This window comes from Miscanthus floridulus, chromosome 19 (assembly GCF_019320115.1).
Source record: "Miscanthus floridulus cultivar M001 chromosome 19, ASM1932011v1, whole genome shotgun sequence".
NCBI lineage: Eukaryota > Viridiplantae > Streptophyta > Magnoliopsida > Poales > Poaceae > Miscanthus > Miscanthus floridulus.
In genome coordinates, this window is record NC_089598.1 from 695,686 (window position 1) to 718,863 (window position 23,178).

General features: G+C 49.8%; 1 protein-coding gene across 1 annotated transcript; it reads right to left on the minus strand.

Annotated features, from left to right (window-relative positions):
• Positions 1–6,510: 6,510 nt before the first annotated feature.
• On the minus strand, positions 6,511–9,554 carry LOC136527735 (glutaminyl-peptide cyclotransferase-like). Its single transcript, XM_066520553.1, has 11 exons — positions 9,200–9,554; positions 8,911–8,967; positions 8,783–8,818; positions 8,602–8,666; positions 8,423–8,486; positions 8,043–8,160; positions 7,866–7,963; positions 7,308–7,378; positions 7,187–7,214; positions 6,888–6,942; positions 6,511–6,782 (listed from the first exon to the last, which is right to left on the minus strand). Exons 1-11 carry the CDS (start codon positions 9,500–9,502, stop codon positions 6,673–6,675), a joined length of 1,005 nt encoding a protein of 334 aa, XP_066376650.1. The 5' UTR covers positions 9,503–9,554; the 3' UTR covers positions 6,511–6,672.
• Positions 9,555–23,178: the final 13,624 nt, after the last annotated feature.

The following is a 23,178-nucleotide window of genomic DNA, read 5'->3' on the forward strand; positions in this document are numbered from 1 at the left end:
AAGGTACAAAACCCCTCAAAATCACCGGAGATGGCCACGAACAATCACCAACTCGAGCCAATCCTCCACCGCTTCACCAAGCCGTCTAGGTGGTGGCAACCACCAAGAGCAACAAGCGAAATCCACAGCAAAACACGAATACCAAGTGCCTCTAGATGCAATCACTTAAGTAATGCACTTGGATTCTCTCCCAATCTCACAAAGATGATGAATCAATGATGGAGATGAGTGGGAGGGCTTTGTCTAAGCTCACAAGGCTGCTATGTCAATGCAAATGGCCCAGAGAGTGAGCTTGAGCCGGCCATGGGGCTTAAATAGAAGCCCCCACGAAATAGAGCCGTTGGGCTCCTCACTGCACAGAACACGGGCCGACCAGACACACCGGTCAGATTGACTGGACGCTCGACCCCAGCGTCCGGTCCTCAGATCTTCACCACGTGTCCCCTGCTTCAAACCCTGTTCACCCGATCTCAATGGTCAAAAGACGACCGGACGCAGCAGCGAACAGTGACCGGACACTAAACCCCCAGAGTCCGATCATTTCCAGTAAGCTTCTAGAGACGGGTTTTCCCGACCAGACGCGTCCGGTCATGCTTGATTGGACACAGCCAGCGTCCGATCACACGGTGTCTTCCTCTATGCTGCCACGTCAATATGACCGGACACAGCTAGCCAGCGTCCGATCGCTGAGTGACTCAGCGTCTGGTCGTTTGACGGACGCTAGCGTCTTCACTGTTACTACTGACCGGACGCGCTGGTCCCTCTGAGACCAGCGTCCAGTCACCTTCTGACCAGCGAGACCAACTCCTTTTCACCTCTATCTTCTTCACCCTTGCTCAAATGTGCCAACCACCAAGTGTATCACCTTGTGCACATGTGTTAGTATATTTTCACAAATATTTTCAAGGGTGTTATCTCTCCACTAGATCCTAAATGCATATGTAATGAGTTAGAGCACCTAGTGGCACTTTGATATCCGCATTTCAATATGAGTTTCACCCCTCTTAATAGTACGGCTATCTAACCTAAATGTGATCACACTCGCTAAGTGTCTCGATCACCAAAACAAAATGGCTCCTACTATTTATACATTTGCCTTGAGCCTTTTGTTTTTCTCTTTCTTCTTTTCCAAGTTCAAGCATTTGATCATCACCATGCCATCACCATCGTCATGATCTTCGCCATTGCTTCATCACTTGGAGTAGTGCTACCTATATCATAATCACTTTGATAAACTAGGTTAGCACTTAGGGTTTCATCAATTAACCAAAACCAAACTAGAGCTTTCACCTGCTGGCAACAGGCCCGCCGGGCGAGGACCGCTCATAGGCCACGACCCATGCCCCCTCACTTCAACTGGGAGGGGAGTCGACCCGGTCAGCACCCGCTTGGCCCACGCGTTGCCGCGACCGTTAGCTCAAGGCACGTCGACTGGAGCAGCTGGTGGGGCATCCCCCCGTTGTGGGTCGCACACTGGCGCCGGCCTTGATGAAGCACGGGTGTGAGCCTGCTCCTTTGACCGCTTGGCCTACCCCAACGTGCCCGAGGCAGGTGGGGATGAGGCTGGCGATGCCTTCAAAGGGCGTGGTGACCACGTCCACTTCCGCTTTGCCTCCCGCTCACCAACAGCGTCTGAGCTCACGGCGCGCTTCCTCAGCATGGGAACGTCGCCATGCCTCTCCACCTCCCGCTCACCGTCAGTGGACACGACCGCAGGCTCGCGACGCTCCACCGAGGTTGCGACAACCTCCTGGCCCCTCTCGTCCTCGAAGGAGATCACGTCGTCACCCATCTTCGTGGGATCATCCGACTCAAGCTCTGACTCAACGTCGCTCCTGTTTTCCCCAGCCCGCACACGTCGGGCGATCTCCATCTCCTTCTCATGCTTCCATCGAGCCTTCTCGGCTCTCTTCTTCTTCTTCTTGGTGTTCGCCGCCTCCTTTAGGGCGGCTTGCCGAGCCACGCCCTCCGACCCCTTCGGAAGATGCAGCCGGGACTTGTAAACTCTGAGTCCCTATGAAACGGACGACTCGAAGTCAAGATACAGGAGAGCAAAAGGGAAAAAGAACACAGAGGAGAGGGGATCATACCGGTTTGGATAGCTTCGCGGTGTGAAGAGGTCTGGGTGTTCCATCAAGGGTCTCTTTAGCCCTCAGCTGCAGCACCCGGTCAAGGCGACTCCAAACCTCGTCGTTCGATAGCTCCTCCGACGACGCACGGTCGGGGTCCATCGGGCCGTTGTACATCCACATCGGCCGCGTCCTCTCCACCAGCGGGGCGACCCGATGGCGAAAGAAGGTGTGGAACACCCACACCCTATCGAGTCCCTGTCGCACCAGCTTCTGAAGCTCCGCCCCGACAATCTCCAACTTCTTGTTCTGTCGGCTGGTGGGGCCCCACGACCAGCTCTCCTGCCTCTCCGGCCTCCTGCTAGTAAAAGGCAGGAATGGCGTCTCTGTTGGCTTCCTGATGTAGAACCATTCCCCGTGCCACCCCCGATTGGAATCGCAGGGGGTGTACGTGGGGTACGAGCCCAACGCACTCGATTTCTTCTGCAGCGCGAAGCCCCCCACCGGCGTGATCCTGAGCGGCTTCCCCTTTGACAATGCTCGCCTAGAGAACATCCACCAGAAGAAATCCACAGGCGGCTCCATCACGAGGAAGGCCTCGCACACGGTGACGAAGCCAGCGATATGAAGCACCCCAGTCGGATTGAGGTGCTGCAGCTATAGGCCCCACTCATTGAGGTGCCCACATAGGAACTAGTGCGTGGGGTATCCCAACCCGCACTCATGGAAGGCGAGGAAGGCGACAACCTCGCCGTCCCGAGGTCATGGGAAATCCTCCCCTATAGGAGCCCTCCAGTGCACCACCTCCTTTGGCGGCAACACCCCCTTCTCGGCGAAGGCGGCCAGCACCGACTCCCTCACAACGGATGACCTCTAGCTCGACATTGCGCTCTGGATTCATGAATGGATCTATGAGTTTTCTCCTCTCCCTCGCTCTCCCCTTTTCTCTCCTAGGAACCACTGCGACACTCAAATGCTCTTGGCAAAAGGAGAGGAGGCGGTAGATGAGGAATAGGCGAAGGAATGGAATGAAAGCCCTCTCCCTTCCCCTATTTAAGGAGGAGGCGCAACAGTTGGGGAAATGCGAGAGATTGGGGCGAAAAACCCTCTCCCTTCCCCCATTCAATGCGGATGGGATACGACGAGACGTGCCCTGACCGAGGGGATGCACCCTGCCCGACGAGACGGCGCCTAGTCAGACGGAACGTGGCCTAGGTATGGCCCACCACTACCGCATGCTGGGCGTGAGAAACAAGGCGCAACTGCACGTAGACGGCCCTCCGCCTTCCCAGGCAGGACTTGGAAAGGCCCAACAAACGGGATCTCCACCCAGGAGAGACTAACGGGCTGCCTGAGTCAATCAGACAGCTCAGGCGAACACCGAGAGACAGGTAAGGAGCAGAGGGCGCCCCATGTGGGCTATGCCGACTCCGTCACGAACAACAAGCGTGGATCCCGGTTGGACATATCCGATAGGAGCTCCTCAAACCCCGTCACTCGAGTCATCAAGGTAACCTTACCAACCCCCACTATTTCTTTATATGATCATTCATTTATCTGCTGTCATTCATACATTCATGCACGCATTCACACATTCATTCATACAAATCATTCATTCATCCCATACATCCAAAGCATTGCATATGCAGTTAAATGCATCACAACGCTCCGTGTTGCGTCATGAAGCGGCAGTTGCCCCATTCAACATAAGCAACGATCGACTGGGGTTCGAAGGTCGGCCCATGAAGGGCTCGAGGCCGCCCCACGTCAAACAGAGCCAAGGGAGGAAACGCAGATGAGCCCCGAGCGGCCCTCGCCCAGTCTGCCCCAAAGCAGACAGGGTCATCTCAACCTTCTCGTTCGATCCTAACCTCAAGCCATGTCCACAGAATCTCCATCGAGGGGAGGCCAGCGGGCCACCCAGGTCGGTCTCCGGAACGACCTAGGCATCTACCGGGACGCGGGTTAAGGATCAGTGGAATGCCACATGACGGCTATGCCGACCCCGTCACGAACGACGGACCCGGATTTCACTCGAACGTGCCCGTTAGCGAGCTCACCGAGTGCGTCACTCGAGCAATCAAGGCAAGCGACGTTAGCTCAGCCCCTCCGGTTGCAGAAACCATGGACGGGGTAACGCACGAAACTCAAACCAACCCCTACCGAGCCCAACGCCTCGGCACGTCCGACGCCTGGATCCGTGACTCTGACTCGCTCGATCCCTCATTGCGTCGAGCGCCTGGATCCACGACTCCGACCCGGCCGATCCCTCGGCACGTCCGACGCCTGGATCCACGACTCCGACTCACCCGATCCCTCGTTGCGCCCAGTGCCTAGATCCATGACTCCGACCCGCCTGATCCCTCGTTGCGCCCAGTGCCTGGATCCGTGACTCTGACCCGCCTGATCCCTCGGCACGTCCAAACGCCTTGGCACGTCCGACGCCTGGATCCGCGACATTGACTAGCCCAATCCCTCGTTGTGCCCAGCGCCTGGATTCGCGACTCCGACCCGCCTGATCCCTCGGCACGTCCGACACCTGGATCCATGACTCCTACTCGCCCGATCCCTCGACTGCCCCTTAGCGCGCCTGATGCCTTGGTCCACGAGCCTGTCTCGCCCGATCCCTCGGCTGCGCCCGACGCCTTGGTCCGCGAGTCCGTCTCACCCGATCCCTCGGTTGTCCCTCGGCTGTGACCAAACGCCTAGGACCACGCTCCTGGAAACGATGGGTCAGAAACTGGAAAGAGGAGGCTACGCCCACCAAGGTGCACACACTCACGTCCGCTGACAAAACCCCCAAGGCGATTCTGCACGAATCACTCGGGGGCTCGAGGGCTACACCCGCGAGTGCGCTCGCGCGCACCTGCTGACAAAACAAAAAAAATCCCCCACTGGCAACACAAACCCCCCCAGACGATTCTACCGAATCGCCCGGGGGCTACACCCATGGGTGCGCTCGCGCCCACCCGCTGTCAAGACAAAAATCCCCCAGACGATTCTACCCGAATCGCCCGGGGGCTCAGGGGCTCCTGTCGGGTTCATAAGCCTGGGGTCCCTCATGGACCTGCTTCTCAGCAAAAGCTCGGCCCAGCAGACAACGTTGCGAACGACGCGCAACTCCTGGACCGGCCCAAAAAACCTCACAGCAGGCCAGAAGGGCGATCCTGGCTTACTCCCGACTTCGGCCCGCCTCTCCGACCAGAAGGCCTAGCCAACGAGGAACAACGCTCGCTTCCAACTCTGGCCTGCCTCTTCGACTGGAAAGGCCTGGCCAGCCCGCCTCTGACTCCGACGTCGCTTCCGACTCTGACCAGCGTCTCCGACCGGGGATGCACCGAACCTCTGCTTACAGCTCTTCTCTGACTAGCGCAGTCAAAGCTGACTGGACCAACCGACCGGGGACGCCCGCTCGGTGAGGACCCAGGAAACGAGCGAAGCAAGTAAGGCAGGACGCTCAAGTCAACCGCAATACCAAGGACCGTACCTTGTACACCTGCAACACAGTACCAACAGGACATGTCAGAAGGGTGCCCTGCCACCTTCTGGGCATGTCAGAGCCCCAACAGTGTTGTGGGCGCCGACGTTTACCCCCACAGTGTTGCGGTCGCCCTCAACTCCCATACTAGACGAATACGGTAAAAACCCTCACATGTCTCTACATCAACAGTATGGTAGGCGCCGACATCTACCATACCAGAAGAAGACGACAGAACCTCCCACATGCAACTGACATTAAAACAGTGTTGTGGACGCCTACAATCATCATTTGTACCCGATGGCGTGGACAACAAGACTTAATAACATACGTAAACTCTCCCTCTCTCACTTGTAAGGTCATCCCCTTCATCTATAAAAGAGGATGTGCTCTCTCCCAATGGAGGGATCCATTCACGATCAATCTCTAAAACACAGAGCACTCGCTCGAATACTTAGCACACGTAGGAGCTCCTGTCGCTCTCGGTCCTTCAGTCCGGAGTCCAACAGGGCCTCTTGCACCCCCATCTTTCTCCCTTCCGTTTGTAACCCCACAGCAAACTTTGAGCACCTGGGCTCAGGAATAAAATCACCGACCGACTCAAACTGGACGTAGGGCACGTTGCCTAAACCAGTATAAACCCTGTGTCATTGAGTGTTAGGCCACATCCGATCACAACGTACGGCAAAACTACAAATATTTACGTGTTGGTCACTTTCTGCACCGACATCATCCAAAACAACAGTTTTTATATTGAGAGATGATGAAAAGACCCCATTTCCTTCATTTCAAATATCACAGCAAAGAAGTGATATGAGCACTCTTCTTTGGCCTGTGCTACATACAGGTAATACTATTGTCTTCCCAACAACACTAATTTCTTGGAATTGCTCTTCGCAACCAACACAACCATCATCAAAATTCTCATATAAGTTGTAAGAAATATTCATTTTTTTAAATAAAAAAACCTACAACTATGCCAACCTCTACTAACTCATGGGTATATGAGAGACTGGTACCAAATCAAACATGTATGTACTCACATCTCCACATTCTTCGCATCATGCAGTTAAACAAATTAAGGCCCATGTTAGCACGCCCAGTATATATGCCGTGGTACACTCTTCAGCGATAGAAGCTGGCTTTTGGACAAAGTTTTTCTACAGATCCATCTGCTGGACCATCTACTGCCCGTAGCTTGATCTGATATAGCTTTGGCCACAGTTTCCCTGTCACTGCAAGTACCGTACCAAAAAGGCTCATCAGATCAAATTTCAGTCCAAGGCCACTTATCACCCAAAATGAAAAAAAAGAGTTCATTGGGAATGCTTAAAGCTCACCAAATAATCTGTCGTTTCTTTCATCCCAAGCTATCCCGTTTAAGACATCAATATTCTGGAACAGAGCATATTTCATTTAGGACATCATGTAATTTCTCCTATATATTTGGGGATTTTCGTAATGATGGAACTGTTTACTTGTTTCATCCTGTTTCCCCTACAAAACTACCATGCAGTACAGAACAAAATGGAGTTTGTTCCCGAATGGACGATTGCAAATGGGTATTATGGAGTAAAGGAAATATAAAAACACAACATAAAGGAAAAAGGAAAAGAAAATAACACCATAAACTGCCTACCGTATTGCCTGAGTTCCACAACTGCCGCCTGCAGGATTACAACAGCACAAATATCATTACTCTGACGTGGGAATACTGATACTGTTATAAGCGTGTTGTTTAAAATAAAAATAAAACATACCTCAGCTCATGAAGAAAGATCCAGCCCACCACTAGGCCATCTTCAGGGGACACTCTAGCTATGCAATCTGTCTGCGTATCATAGCTTTCAAAACTCAGATGCCCAGGTCACACGTTATAGAAAATTACAAGGTATCTATCTCTCCGTACATTGATAAATCATATATTAGTAGGGTACAGCAAAATTACATAGAAATACAGCAAATCACTTAGCAACAGGTGGAGAGAATTGAGTAGAGGAACTCCCATAAGATGGCTAATTATCATGAAAAATCAGAGTGAGTTCATTGTAGTAAGGACTCAGCAGCCTATTTGGCAGCGATAGGCCAAATGAAGAGCAGCACTCAGTGAAACTTGGTCGCTTCGAGAAAAGTTGAGGTACACACCATGGAAATAATAATCGGAGAAGCCTTTAAACCTCATTCATATTTGGTCTAAGATACTAATGGTGCCACTAAGATACTAATGGAAGATATAGTGGTCCTTGCCAAATGCAGTACATAGTTACACTAAGATATTTCATGATAAGATATGTTAGCTAGGAGGAACTACATCTAACCTGCCAGACATTTGCCCAGACTTCACCATCTATATACTCCAGCTCATTAAGATAGGGGACTTCATTACCATGATACTTGACAGTCACCACTTTCATGACTGCATGAAAATAATTGTTCAACAAAAAAGAAAAAGAAATCTAAACGCTAATAGAATATCAAGCAGAAAGAATAGTAACCTTCAAGTGACTTTGGATCCAGCTTATACAGCATTGAAGTGCCATCACTGCCAAAAAGAACTTTGCCATCAGTCGCCAGACCCCAACCATCTCGCATTTTATGGGTAAAACTCGTGCGCTGCATATTTGGTATATAGGAAATTAACAACAACAATAACATACTCATGCACTGAAAGTAAACTGGCAAGCAAATAAAAGCTCAAGAGACATCAGTAAATGCCAAGCAATTGTGCATCCAGAACTCACAAGAAAAGTACCATCACGAAAAAAAATAAAAGCTGATACCCAAATTAAAAGTGGGATTTTAGAATTGTTATCCAGGGTTAAAAGCAATAGGTCTGTGTGATTGATGTAAGCATAGACACAGGGCGGCAGCATACTTTGGAGAAGTTATGTTGATCATATATAAACCCTTCGTTCTTCAACCAGGTAACCTGAAACAATCTACAGAGTGAAACAAATGAAAATGAAATAGGGTCTGCATGGGAAGGATACAAACAAAGTAAGCCCATGCCCATTATCTCTGAGAAAGGGATTGGTATGTGAGGTGGTTATGCACCTGTCACCGAGAAGAGTTAAACCTTCTCCAAACATTTGTCCGTCCATTTGGTGGTTAACCAAAACCTAAGAAATGGTGAATTGCCAATCAAACTTAATCAGGTGATGAGTGAGCGAACAAAGAGCGTCACGAGCATGAGATATATGATGATAAACATGAGTAAGCATGGAAGTTAGCATACTTTTCCGGTCTGAAGATCAACCTTTCGGACTGAAGACTGTTGAGAAACCAAAAGCAGAGACATTTAGTGGGATACAATGTAGGATGAGCAGAAGATTGTTTGCTGGGCAAGGTAGGAGCGAACATTACCCGGTGGTAGAGGCCAGTGGACTCGAAAAGAGTGTCATTTTCCGCGTACAAGAGACCCTACATCCGAAGCACACGATGCAGCAGAGAAATAAGTAAGAATGCATTGTCTTGAACACTGAACTATCAAGAATTGAGAAAATACGGTGTTCTTTTTGTACTACTAGAATAGAAGCCCCATGTGTTGATGAGGCACGCACTCATCAAGTAGTACAGGAAGAGAATTTCCCCGTTGCTGATGAGGTTGAGATCAGATCTCACCTCAGGAAGAAAGAAGAGAAGAGAAGCACACCTGGGTGAAGGCATCCGGGTCGTGAGGGTACTCGCGGACCAGGTCGAAGGAGAAGAACCTGGTGGCAACAGCTGGGTGGGCGAGGAGGGCGGTCGGTGGGGACTCGGCTCGCCTGGTGGCGTAGGCGGCGGCGAGGAGGAGGAACGCGGCCAACGCAGCGGCGCCCGCGATGACCGGGCGGCGGAGGTAGAGCGGCTTTGTGGGCGCGGGGGCGGGGGCGGGGGCGGAGATGGAGACGGAAGCGGGTGTCATGGCGCGACGGTGGTGCGGCGGCGGCGGCCTCCGTCGGGAGCCGACGGGCATCTGGGGAAGCCAGTTGAAAAAGTCAACGTGTCCACACGCGCCTACACTTGGTTTCTTTGGAAATACTATTCTTCCTTTATTTCTTTCTTTTTTCATTTCATTCAAGCATATAGTCATTTTTCAAAAAATGGTAATAAAGAAAGCATATAGTCATCGTTGATTGAAGGGGGTGATTTTATATTTCTCCATTGTGACATCATCGTGCGTTGTCTTTCAATCACGATGGTGTACAAGTACTTTCAAATTTCGTTTTCAAGATTATTGCTCTGTCATGTACTATACGCTATTTAATTGGCAGCGTGCAATCTTCCTATCTACTTCCTGCGATCGTAACTATAAGGGCCTGTTTTTAACGTAGGAATTTCACACTATACAGGAATTTCACAGGAATCAGTTCAATTTCACGAGAAAAACACAGGAATAGAGAAAAAATTCCGTATTCCAAACATGCCCTAAATATATATATTCCATCCATCCGGAATGATAAGCATATTTTGTATATAAAAATTCAAACTTTACAGATCTTAGCCAACAATTATTCGAATTATATACAAATTTATGACATTAAACTTGCACTAATAATTTTGTATTCAAAGTAGATCTAAGATAATATTGATTCTTTAGCAAATAGCGCACAACATAATGTAAGAGAAATAAGGGTCAAAATCATATCTTTTTAATGAAATTTTCTTGATCAAAATGTAGCTATCATTCCAAAAATGGAGTATATATCTAGGATTTTTTCCTAATCAAACTTTGCTAGCTTTAATCAGGAGTATCTTAAATTTTGTATAAATTAACAAGACAAGATTGCCACTACTTGAATTAAAAGATACTTTCTTAATATATAACTCTTGTCATTTAAATAATAACTAGCAAACATGCCTGTGCCGCTGTGCGTGATCTGACTATGTATCATTGCATACGCGAGTTGCTCGAAAATCTAGGTCACATACGAGAAATGGAGGTAGACACGAATTTAATGAGTATACAAGAATAGTTTGAAAATAAAAAAATGGGGCGAAAGAAGCGAACAACCACAAGCAAGGGTATTTTGAGAATAGAAAAAGTGGGTTGGCAGAAACGCTTTGCTCTTTAATATTAATATAAAGTGGAGCTATACTATTATTGTTTTTACCATTCAAAGTGTAATACCCTTAATCATCAACTTATATTTGCATATATAATTGGAGAAAATATATGTCGGGTTCATAAACCCGGGGTCCCTCGCGGACCGGCTTCCCAACAAAGGCTCGGCCCAAACAGACAACGCGTAACTCATGGGCCGGCCCAAGTATCGGAACGACAGGCCAGAAGGGCGATCCAATCACCGACCGAAAGGTCTGGCCGAGGAGGAACGGCACCCGCCTTCCGACTCCGGCCCACCTCTCCGACCGGAGCGCTCGCTTCGGTCTCCAACCCGCCTCCGGATGGCTTCTCCGACCGGAAGGCCTGGCCAAAGCACTACTTCCGACTCCGACCCCGCGTCTCCGACCGGAGTACGTAAAAACCCTGCTCACCGCTCTCTCCGACTGGCGCAACCAGAGCCGACTGGGACCGACCGACCGAGGACGCCCGCCCGGAAAGGACCAGGGAACGAACGACGAAAGCAAGGCAAGGCGCACAAGTCAAACCACGATACCAAGGACCGTACCTTGTACACCTGCAGAAACAGTACTCTGCAACCGCCCTGACACAAACAGTGTTGTAGGCGCCAACATTTTCCCTACAGTATTGTGGGCGCCATTAACTCCCAAACGGTAAGGCTCCCCTCCACATGCCTCTGGGCATCTACAGTGTTGTGGGCGCCGGCATTTACCATACCGAGTGAACATGGCAAAACCCCTCACATGCCTCTAGGCATCAACAGTATAGCAGGTACCGACATCTGCCATACCCAAACAAGACAACGTAACCTCCCATGTGCATCCGACATCCAATAGTGTTATGGGCGCCTACCATCATCCTGTACCCACCGGCATAGGCAACAAAGTTTAGAAGCATACGTACTCTCTCTCTCACTTGTAAGGCCATCCCCTTCATCTATAAAAGGGGATGCGCTTTCTCCCAAGAGACTAAGTTAATCCAGGCTGATCCAAGTAATTCTAGATTTATTAGATCGACCAAGTTCACTAGTTCACAACCTCAGAACCGCCAGGTTCGAACCTCAAGCATATGCTTGGACCCTTAGCTCATAGCGGAGCTCCTATCGCTCCCGACTAGAGTCCGACCGGACCTCTTGTACCCCCATCTTTTTTCTTCTCGTTTGTAACCCCACTGCAAACTTCAAGCACATGGGCTCAGGAATAAAGTCACCGACCGACTCCAACTGGACGTAGGGCATATTGCCTAAACCAGTATAAACTCTGTGTCATCGATGCTAGGCCACCTTCGATCACAACGTACGGCAAAACTACAAATATTTACTTGTTGGTCACTTTCTGCACCGACAGTTGGCGCCGTCCGTGGGGAAGACGTTGTACGTTCAACACTTTTTGGTCATCGGATGGCCCACTTTTCCATCACCTTCGCCATGGCGGGCTCAGGCGATACGATTTGCTTCGGCTCACTAGAGTTTCCCGCACTCCCACTGGTTGGGATGCGGGTTCCACCCATCTTCGAGCTGTAACACCCTCGGTGTTACGTCTTAATCAAAACACTAAATCATATCATGAGCATCATGTTTATGTATTATTGCATGTGGTAAATAAGAAATTAAATTTTATTGCACTAATTCTCAAATTGAGCTCTAATTTATTACTTGTCCAAATAATCTCCAGCACAGCTCAACTCACTATTGTCATCCTAATCCAGCTCCATCTCTCGTTATTCACCTTCTTCATAATCCCCGTAGCACGAGGCACATGCTCTGCTTAGCCCACGCAGCACGCGCACAATGACAAATTATTATTATTCACTAAATATTAGCATACCACTTGACAAGATTTATATCTCCATCAATCTCGCGACGCGCCACTGTCATCTCTCGTTGTTCTAATTACCCCGTCTTTACTTTGCTTGCTAATCACCTTGCAAAATTATCAGTGCATGACGCGCTGCCGCTGCCATAGTGTGTCGCACACGCTACGCATTAATATCACTCGCAAGCTCGGCCCGCTAAGCACTCCGCTTGCACGCTGCTCAGTTACTTTGCAAGCGAAGGTCAGACATCCTTTTTTCACACGGCAGTATTGTAGCAGCGTAGGAATCACTGTTCACCCGTGGAAAACACTGTAGCTTCATAGAAAACACTGTTCCTCCGCAGCATCACGTCGTTCCCGCGGTGCTTTATTACCTTTAAGCAAGCTAGTTTAGCCACTAACCTTACGACGCATCGCTGTCGCGCCTTTGCTTCTCCATTCCTGCGTCTCCTGTCTTTAAAAGGACACGCCGAGCCGCCGAGCCATCCCGCTCCGCTGCTCATTTGTTTCTTCCTCTCAAATCAAGTTCTTCTGTTCTTGCCCGAGAGAGCTGCGTCTATCGATTTCTCCCCGAGCTATAATCAGCTGAGGTAGATAGTCTACAATTGATCTTCTCATTCTCTAATGTTTCCTTGACCCGTGGTCTCATCCAGTATTTCTAGACTCACAATCACGTGCTAGTCAACAAGTCCAATAGTGTGATTAGCCTCCTCCAACAATATCATTTTCTTCATCTCTAGAGCTCATTTGAATTTATTTATTTATTGTGAAATAAATTTTGTTAGATTCCTAAATTCATGATCTATCTGTTAGTGTAATTAGTTCGTATAGTTCAGTGATACCTTTAGGGTTACTTTATTATTTTGAAATGCTTATTATTATTATGGTTATTTAGAGAATGAATTTTTGTGATGCATGGTAGCTAGTGCACCTTGTTTTATCATATATATAGTAAATTGATATTAACAATAAGGATGCCTTTAGTTGCTAAGATAATACATGAAATGTTTCGTACCTGTTTAGTGGGAATAATAGGTAACTTTGCGTATTAGTCATTAGAGTTAGCTTAGTAGCTTGGTAGATGTATTCTTATTTTAAGAGTTGCTGTTGCTATATTACTAAGCATTGCATCATCATCACTGCATGCATATAGAGAACGCACCACTAGAGATCGTGACCTTCGGCGAGCAGGAGTACGACGAAGTCGTCGAAGAGTACGAGGAGGAGATCCTCGTACAGGAGGATGTTCCGGAGCTGCCCGTCACTGACTTTGCTGACACCGTGCCCGCTGAAGGCAAGCCCCGGTGCATAACCCTTATTTTGAATAATAACTGAATATATATCTATGATGTGCATTTACGTTACAGGCATTTTATGGAAACTACATGCATAAATATATCTACCTATGATACCTACTAGTATAGGTCGAATAGCTGCTATGCTCAGGATATCGGTAGCGTGAGTAACCTGCCGTTACTCGCAAATAGGTGATAAATATGATCACTCATGATAAAATGGTGGAAAGGAAAATGGTGACCGGGCAGGGATATGGTTGGGTTTTGGTGGGTGTAAAGGGTTGTGTCCTGCGGCCAACAGGGCATAGCTCGGTTACACTTTTTCCCTATCCATGTCGATTAAGGACCGATCGTTGCATAAGGCATCGTGGGCAAGTCACATATTTTTATCCCGAGCGCATACTTGGGTATGGGCGTAGGGAAGACTTATTGCTCTCTTGTCGTGGATCCGGCTCTTTCCGGACCGACTGATGGGAAGAGGAGGTGGTGGAGGTCCTTGCACCACACTGAGTCCGGGACTCAGGAGTGGGGGCTTGGAGTCCAAGTTTGGACGGGGACCTGGACACTCGAGATAGGAGAGTGATGGGTTAGTCCTGCTTGTGACTGGGGTACAAGCAGGGCGTGTGTCTTCGGGGCACCTAGCTGGGCACATTGATTCGCGAATCGTCGGGAAATCCGGTACGGCTTATCTGCGGTTTAGCACCATAGTAAGAACTGAAAGTTGAAAGGAGAAGAAATGGAACTGATTGCTCAACTCTTGCTTGAAAGTAGAACAGGTGCTTATATAGACTGGCTAGATGATAACTTAATACGTCTGATAATAATAATACATAACTAAGGACTCACTATTAGTATTGCTTTCTGCCAAAAGAAACCAGCAAGCCATATAGCTTATCATATTCCTTGGAGTCGGGAAATTATTCCCACTAGTCGGATAAGTCTTGCGAGTACATTGTGTACTCAGGGTTTATTTACCCCTGTTGCAGGTGATGCATGAGAAGTACCTTGTGTGGAGGATTCTTCTGGTGGGCTCAGACGGATCCTCGTCCCTATCGCTAGATGTTTATTTTTAAATTCCGCTGTTTATCATTCCGCACTCTGATATTTGGTATTGTAATAATGTACTTTTAAGAAACTCTGATGTATGAAATGGATAAGTATTGTAACTCGTTCTCATTATTGGATCCTTGGGAAAAATGTGGATCTTTTGGGTTCTCCCTTGGGGTGTGCCCGACGGATACCACCCACTGTAGCTTGCTTTCGGGGTGCTTAGTGTCTAGTGAAAGACGAGCGCCTCTGTAAGTGTGCTATTTTGGGCGGTTCTGCCACACGAGCCATCCCAGGTCTTCCTCTTCGGAAGCCTGGACTTCGTCGGCGACCGGCTCGGCATACTACGCCTCCACGAGGTGGCACTCATTCTGGCGCCCATCATAGGGGCGTCCTCCATCGGCTCTGGGACGCACAACAACTTCAACGACGTGGCATCTGTGCTTCATTCCGAGCAAACTCTCTGCTCAAACCCCGCTGTGAGCCTGTGAGTAATATGCATACTGTTATTTACTCTCTATTTACTATCTCCCGCTGATTATCCGGAGGGACCGTATTTACCGCACCACGAACACCATACGATCGGTTCTCCTATGGTCTCGTGTCCCCCGTAGACGTGTGCGCTCGGGAGCTCCGAGGGACGCTATCGCCATCCCCCCTCACATCCGAATTCGTGGGAATGGCGAGCTATGCTCCTACCACTTTCCACAAACTCCCGGATGATGAGGGTGAGAGCGACGGCTCCAGCATCAGCGACGTGGCACCTAGCCACCGTCTGTCTCGGGAGTGCGCTATGGTGGATACTCCGGGACAGCCGTCGGTCATTACAGAGTCTGCGCAAACTCACACCCCTCCGGACCCGCGTGCGGGGGGCCTCACGTTTGTGCAAGGGCATGTCGAGGAACTATGACAACGGCGGCAGAGCCAGCCGCCGCCTGCGCCGGCAAGCTTGGTGCTGCACGTTGTGCCCTATGCGCATAACCCGGTGGGCGGCACCCGGGGTCGCGCCCGCCAGGTCCAACATGACATCATGAATGAGGGGAACGGCCTCCCATAGTTCGCTTGGGCTAGCCAGAACATCGCTGCTGCGGCAATGCTTCTATGCGGCGCTCCTAAGCCTGTCGACCCCTAGGAGCGGGCGGTCTACTGGAACCTTCGGGTTCTAGTAGAAGCCGCCGTCGTACAACAAGCGGAAAGCTCCACATCATGACTCCAACACGCGCCCTCTCTCCCCACAAGGGGAGCGGGGACGCACCAGATGGATCGCTCCATCCACTCGCCGCTATAGTCGCTAGGTGCGGCTTGGGAGGCAGCAGCTGCACCTCGGTCCGACCTGGCGCCTGCTCCGCATCGACCACCGGTACACGAGCGGCCCGGTCTGCACCAGGATGCTCGCAGCATCATCAGCAATCGGCATCATGCCCGGCATGATGATGACGTCCACCGAGTGGTGGTGAGAGCAGGCGACATGGATCTCGACCCAACCATCGAGGGGAGCGATGAAACGCGCCCCAGACATGGTCGCCGACCGGACGACCGAAGTCCCAGCCCTGAGGGCCTAGGACCATGGGCCTTTGACCGGTGTATCCGGAGAGCGCCGTTTCCACAGTGCTTCCGACCGCACACCAACATCACCAAGTATACCGGGGAGACAAACCTCGGTATTTGGCTTGAAGATTTCTGGCTCGCCTGCAGAGCCGGAGGGGTGGATGATGACTTTTTCATCATTCAGTATCTCCCCATCTGTGTGGGGGAACATTGTGGCAGAACCGCCTAATGTAATGACTCGCAGGAGAGCTCATCTTCCATTAGACACTAAGCACTCGAGGGAGAACACTAAATTACTCGATTCCGTCGGGCACACCCCAGGGGAGAACCCGAAAATCCACATTTTTGCCACCAGGATCACAAATGAGAGAATAAAGCTTACATCATTCGTAACCATTTCTTACATCACTTTTAATACAACATCAGAGTATAATATTTATTAATATAACAGCGGAATAAAATCATATTATCAGAGGTATAAACAATTTAATTTAACAGCGGAATAGAAACATATGAACAGAGTTACAGTGGAAATAAACATCTATTAATGACATGATGAATTATTGATATATAGCAACTATGACAACAGATTGTAAAACTTTCTTTTATAAAAGCATTTAGTGAGAGTTATAAATAACAACTACGATCGCAGCGTAAAGGAAATCCTCCCTGAGCCCACCAGGAGGAATCCACACACAAAGGTCAGCTCAAGCGTCCACCTGTTACCTGCAACAGGGGGAATAAAACCCTGAGTACTCAATTGTACTCAGCAAGACTTACCCGGCAGGAGAAAAGAAAAGACTCCAAGGATATGCAAGGCCATCTGGTTTGTGGGTTGCATTTGCAGAAAGCATTACTAAGCGTGCGTCCTTATATTTGATTTTTATTAATAGCCGCATTAGTTCATTAACTAACCATTCTATGTAAGCACCTATGCTACTTTCAAGCAAGTGGTAAGCAATCAGATTTCCTTTGTCCATCTTCCATCTTTCATCTTTCAGTTCTTACTACGATGCTAAACCGTAGACAAGCCGTACCGGATAGACCGGCGATTCGCGAATCAATGTCCCCAGCTGGGTACCCCGAAAACACACGCCCCGCTTGTACCCCGGGCACAAGCAGGACCAACCCATCACTCTCCTATCCCGGGTGTCCAGGTCCCCGTCCAAACTGGGACTCCAAGCCCCCGCCCCTGAGTCCCAGACTCAGTGCGGCGCGCCGACAGCGGCACGAGGCGCGACAGAGGCACAGTGCAGCAGTGCTCGAACAGAGAAGATGTCGGCTACACGACGGGGCCACCTGGCCGTGTCCGGGAGCGGGCGGTTGAAGCAAACGACGAATACGCAGGCAGGGCAATGACCAACCGACACGGCGGGAGCTCGACGAGACGGCCACAACGCAAGCGCAGCGACACGGCGTGCAGCAGCCGCGCGGTGTCGTGACGTTCGTAAACGCGGCAGGTTCACATGGCGCTGGCTGAGCATGGCACGACGGAACGTGACAAGGCAGGCAGCGACGGTTAGTCGGGACGTAGACCTATGTCGAGCGTGAGAGCAGTGCTCGTCCGGCAACAGTTTGCGCCCAGCAGAGAGCGGACGCGGCCACGTCGGGCCCGGCGTGTGGTCGGCGTCCACAGACTGGCCAGCGGGGCAAGGCATGGCAGACGAGCACCCAAGCGCACGGGGGCAGCAGCACGACGGCGGTGGCTCAGCGTGGCCAGCGCTCAGCCGGACACGGCCAAGCGTGCAGGCACGCCTGGTGACCGCGACCCAAAGGCCAAAAGGGCGAAATCAGTGCCGTGCACGCTTTTTAAAGCGACACCAAAGCTGCCAAACATTGCGGTTAAGGTTCGACCAAGCTTGCTAACTCAAAGTTCACACCACCAGCTTGCTAGGAAAACACTCGGCGCGACCAAAGAGCGACTAGGGAAGAAGATGCGAGAAGGCCCAGACGGGTTCGTCGCACAGCGCGTCGGTTCGTGAATAGAGCACCGAACGTAGTTCTTCGTGCGTTCTAAAAGGTTCCGAAAACTTCTAGGTCAACCCTGCTACTTCAGACCATTCTGCGCACCACCCCACGCCAAAGTACTTACCATGAGGCAACTAACGATGCAAGAATATAAAGTTAACGTTCAAGAAAACTAGCTAGAATTTAAATACTAATACGCCATCGCCTATCGTTTCCGAGTTGGGAAGTTATAACTTTCAGTTTTGACTGCATCCCAGAACTATTCAACTAGCTAGTGCGATATAACTTGCCACGAGTGATACTTTAAAACCTAAGTTAAGACTTTGAAAGCCCCAGAAACTCGTTTTGGTAAAACCTGTTAGATCGAAATTGTGGCGCTAAATAGGATCATAACACCAGGGTGTTACAACCAACCCCCCTTAAAAAGAATCTCATCCTGAGATTCGAAACTGGAAGCAGAAAAGGGGAAACACGATTACATTCCGTAGATCAGGGATTACACGAAAGATTACATGACTTCGAATACTAAACCACATGGGGATCTAGGGATACATGGTTACGAGCAACTTGGTACAATCGAGTCCTACTCCAGAAGTCGAGATAGACGAGGACAATGGAGAAACAACAAGATAACGATTATCCAAAACATGGCGTAGCACCAACAAATCTAGAAACAGTCGACTGAGAAGTAAAACATCGTGAATCCTAAGGCCATCTAACCAAGGGACTTGAACTTCTTCGACGAACTAGATCCCTTCTTCTTCTCAGATCACACCATCACCTCAGACATCCGAACCTAGCTTCACAACGTCGACTGGATTTCGTAGCTCTGCTCTGAATGCGAGGGAATGGGATGAAGAAGAAGAGCAAGGTCCAAGGGGACTTTATAGAGGAGAACGGAGAGGGGAAGCAACGCACCGGAGGTGGAGGCGGAGTGAATGGGATACACAGATGGTTCATGCTGTGGGGATAAGCACAACCATGGTGTGCTTCCTGCGCGAGCGGCGGAGGGGAAATAAAGGAGAGTAGAGGAGGTCCGCTCGACGAGGCAGGCGTGCGGGCGGCCGTGTCACCAAAAGAAGAAGGAAAAGAGAGGGAAATGGGGGGGGGGGTCCGGTACGGTGAACGACGGTGCGGGGTAGAGAGCCGACCGGATGCTGGGAAAAAGAGAAGTGCACAGTGCACAAAGACGGCGAGCACTGCACGATGCCGCGGTCACGCGAAAATGGGATGCTACTGATCTTGACACAGACGGCGTTCGTAGGGCACACAACGAAGTAACCCGGCATGCGTAGCGTGATCAACTAAGCGCAGGGCTTGGGACAAGACGTCCACTCTAACTTTTGCAACTACTCCTGACTATCCACTGCTAACCTTCCTCGACCACATCCGTCTTTTCTGTAAACCCAGATCATGTCATACTTTCTTTCTCCAAACCATCTCCTGTTTACCTTGAAAGAACACTTTTGCATCCCCATTATGGATTTCCCGTTTGAACACCTGAACATTTTCAAGGAGAAAACTTTAAAACAAAACGGTACGGTGGTGTAACTTGGTAAAGGTACTTGGTCAAAAACCTCGATACCAGCGCGTGCCAAGCAGCGTCACCATGTGGCAGCTGTTCCACTGGGAGCCCTTGGTTTCGTCGCGGCACCATAAGCTTTTAACCAGGCAACTATCACCAACTTACACGCCATGAAGGCGGTGGGGTCATAGACCACAGAGTAAGGGGAGTATTGCAAGGGAAAATTCAAACAACAAAAGTTCCCTTCACAACAAGGGACAAGGAATTCAAATCCAACGATGGATTTGTTTTAAAGAAATTCAAGTGTTCTGCTGGGGCATCCATAGTTAGTCGATACAATGTCCAATAACATCTAATCGTGGCTGATCTGCTGGTATCTGAATGACAACTTCTCTTGTAACTCACTTAACATCGCCCTTGAACTTGGAGCACGTCTAACGAGACTTAAAGTAAAGGAACACAATAAACACAACGAAATAATTAAAATGCATGTTCCAACGATCTTATGCGGGTACAACATACTGACACTCAGGCTCCCTTTCACGACATAGAATTCACCTACGGTCTGGCGATTTCAACACTACGGATGACAACAACAGCAAGAGTACAATACCGGAGGACAGCAATGAAAAACACTACTACTACGGGTACAACCTCCCAAGGCCACTAATCTACATCTTCTCGTGGCAACGGCTGAGTGAGAGGAACCAAGGGTTCGACTTCTGACACTTCCGAGGGTGGAGGTGCTGGTGGTGCTGCAACACCAGTTCTTCTTCTTTCTGGCAGGTGGATAGGGATCCCTTCCAAGATCGGGGCATCCTGCCTTCCATCAACCAGCGACCTCCGCCTGGCCCTAGTGAATAGATAGGCCTCACCCAGCTAATGGACATGCTGATCTTCAGCCTCCTTCAGAGATTCCTCCATGGTAGCCTCTCGGCTCTCAGCAGCTGCAGCGCTGGCATGCGCTTTGGCGAGCTGCACCTGGAGCATCCGGTTGAAGACCTCGGTGCACCGAAGGCACGCCCTCAGCTCCAAGGCTTGCCGGTCATACTGCTCATCTAGAGCAAGCAGGTATGTGGTCAAGTGCACCACGGTGGGACTGTCCTCTTGCGCATCCCGCCCTTGCAAAGCCTCCATGCGAGCCCTCCATGCCCGCCGGTTCCTATCCAAAGGTGGAAAGAACCGCATGGGGGTACGGGCAATGGGCTCCTCATAGATCTGGCAGAGGTACCGTAAGGCTTTGTGGGCCACAACCTGGTAGGTGTCGGTGAAGCTAAACCCGGTTGCGGTCACACTCTAGGCTTCGGTGAGGTTAGGGAACTCTTCACTCTTCCCGATGTAGACTGTAACCTCACACCGCTCGGTGCCATGCTCCTCATACTCACGGCCCTCATACTCGGGGCGATCATTGACTCTGAGCTTTTGCAGGGTGGCATGCAGGATTTTGGGAAACCCCTCAACATTCAGGCAGTAGGTGCTAACCCAGGCTCCTGCCATCTCTGGCGGTGGTTGCAAGGAAGGCTGAGCGAAAAGCTGGCTCAAAGGAGAAGCTAAGCGAGCTAAAGTGCACTGAGTGGTGGTACCAATGGCTAAGCCAGGCTCTACTTATAAAGGTGGAGCATTCAGTGGTCCTGGCGCAGTTCACCAGGGTTCCCGCGCGAGATCACTACGGCGGATTGACCAAATTCCGCGCGTTGGAGGCGAGCGACGTGCGATGCCATTACTGACTAGTACGACTGCAGGGCAAGGGTCCGACAAGAGCGCAGAAAAGAGGTATGGGGAGACGTGGGTCACGACCGACGTGAACCACGGGCGAACGCGAAACACGAAGCCACAGTTCAGACCTACCTCTAGAATAGGACGAGACAGTCGTGCACAATACGACACGCGTGACACCTAGGGATGGCGTATCTACAAGTAATACAAGTACTACAATGCATAGGCAGGATATGCATGAATGCACGTCCTATACGTCCTTTCACTGTTGCCACATATAGGGCAACCGTTCTCAGAATTTTTGGCACATCGTTCTCTCCCTGTAACTAGTCGATACTATCGAACTATGCTCGAGTCAGTGTACCTGCAGAAAACTTGATCAAGCCTATCTAAGTCAGCAGAGTGCCATCTATCCTGGATACATAACCATAGTAATAGGGCTACTTATATAACTTCGCATATAAACACCCTAACTTTTTGCAACAATGGGTTGTCAAATTTTTATTTAGAAAAGGTTTTCGAAGCTTTATTTCCTCATTTATGCTCTGACCTGTGGCAGAACCGCCTAATGTAATGACTCGCAGGAGTGCTCGTCTTCCATTAGACACTAAGCACTCGAGGGAGAACACTAAATTACTCGATTCCGTCGGGCACACCCCAGGGGAGAACCCAAAAATCCACATTTTTGCCACCAGGATCACAAATGAGAGAATAAAGCTTACATCATTCGTAACCATTTCTTACATCACTTTTAATACAACATCAGAGTATAATATTTATTAATATAACAGCGGAATAAAATCATATTATCAGAGGTATAAACAATTTAATTTAACAGCGGAATAGAAACATATGAACAGAGTTACAGCGGAAATAAACATCTATTAATGACATGATGAATTATTGATATATAGCAACTATGACAACAGATTGTAAAACTTTCTTTTATAAAAGTATTTAGTGAGAGTTATAAATAACAACTACGATCGCAGCGTAAAGGAAATCCTCCCTGAGCCCACCAGGAGGAATCCACACACAAAGGTCAGCTCAAGCGTCCACCTGTTACCTGCAACAGGGGGAATAAAACCCTGAGTACTCAATTGTACTCAGCAAGACTTACCCGGCAGGAGAAAAGAAAAGACTCCAAGGATATGCAAGGCCATCTGGTTTGTGGGTTGCATTTGCAGAAAGCATTACTAAGCGTGCGTCCTTATATTTGATTTTTATTAATAGCCGCATTGGTTCATTAACTAACCATTCTATGTAAGCACCTGTGCTACTTTCAAGCAAGTGGTAAGCAATCAGATTTCCTTTGTCCATCTTCCATCTTTCATCTTTCAGTTCTTACTACGATGCTAAACCGTAGACAAGCCGTACCGGATAGACCGGCGATTCGCGAATCAATGTCCCCAGCTGGGTACCCCGAAAACACACGCCCCGCTTGTACCCCGGGCACAAGCAGGACCAACCCATCACTCTCCTGTCCCGGGTGTCCAGGTCCCCGTCCAAACTGGGACTCCAAGCCCCCGCCCCTGAGTCCCGGACTCAGTGCGGCGCAAGGACCTCCTCCACCAAAACAAAACCCTGACAGCCGGTCCGGAAAGAGCCAGATCCGTGACAAGAGAGCGACAAGCTTTCCAAGCGCCCATACACAAG

What these genes read in the sequence shown, in the direction of transcription:
- LOC136527735 (XM_066520553.1), bottom strand. Translation starts at nt 9,502, where the DNA reads ATGCCCGTCGGCTCCCGACGGAGGCCGCCGCCGCCGCACCACCGTCGC. An exon ending in TTGATCTTCAGACCGGAAAA is followed by an intron (nt 8,667 to 8,782) that starts GTATGCTAACTT and finishes ACCATTTCTTAG; the next exon opens with GTTTTGGTTAACCACCAAAT. An exon ending in ATCAACATAACTTCTCCAAA is followed by an intron (nt 8,161 to 8,422) that starts GTATGCTGCCGC and finishes CCAAATATGCAG; the next exon opens with CGCACGAGTTTTACCCATAA.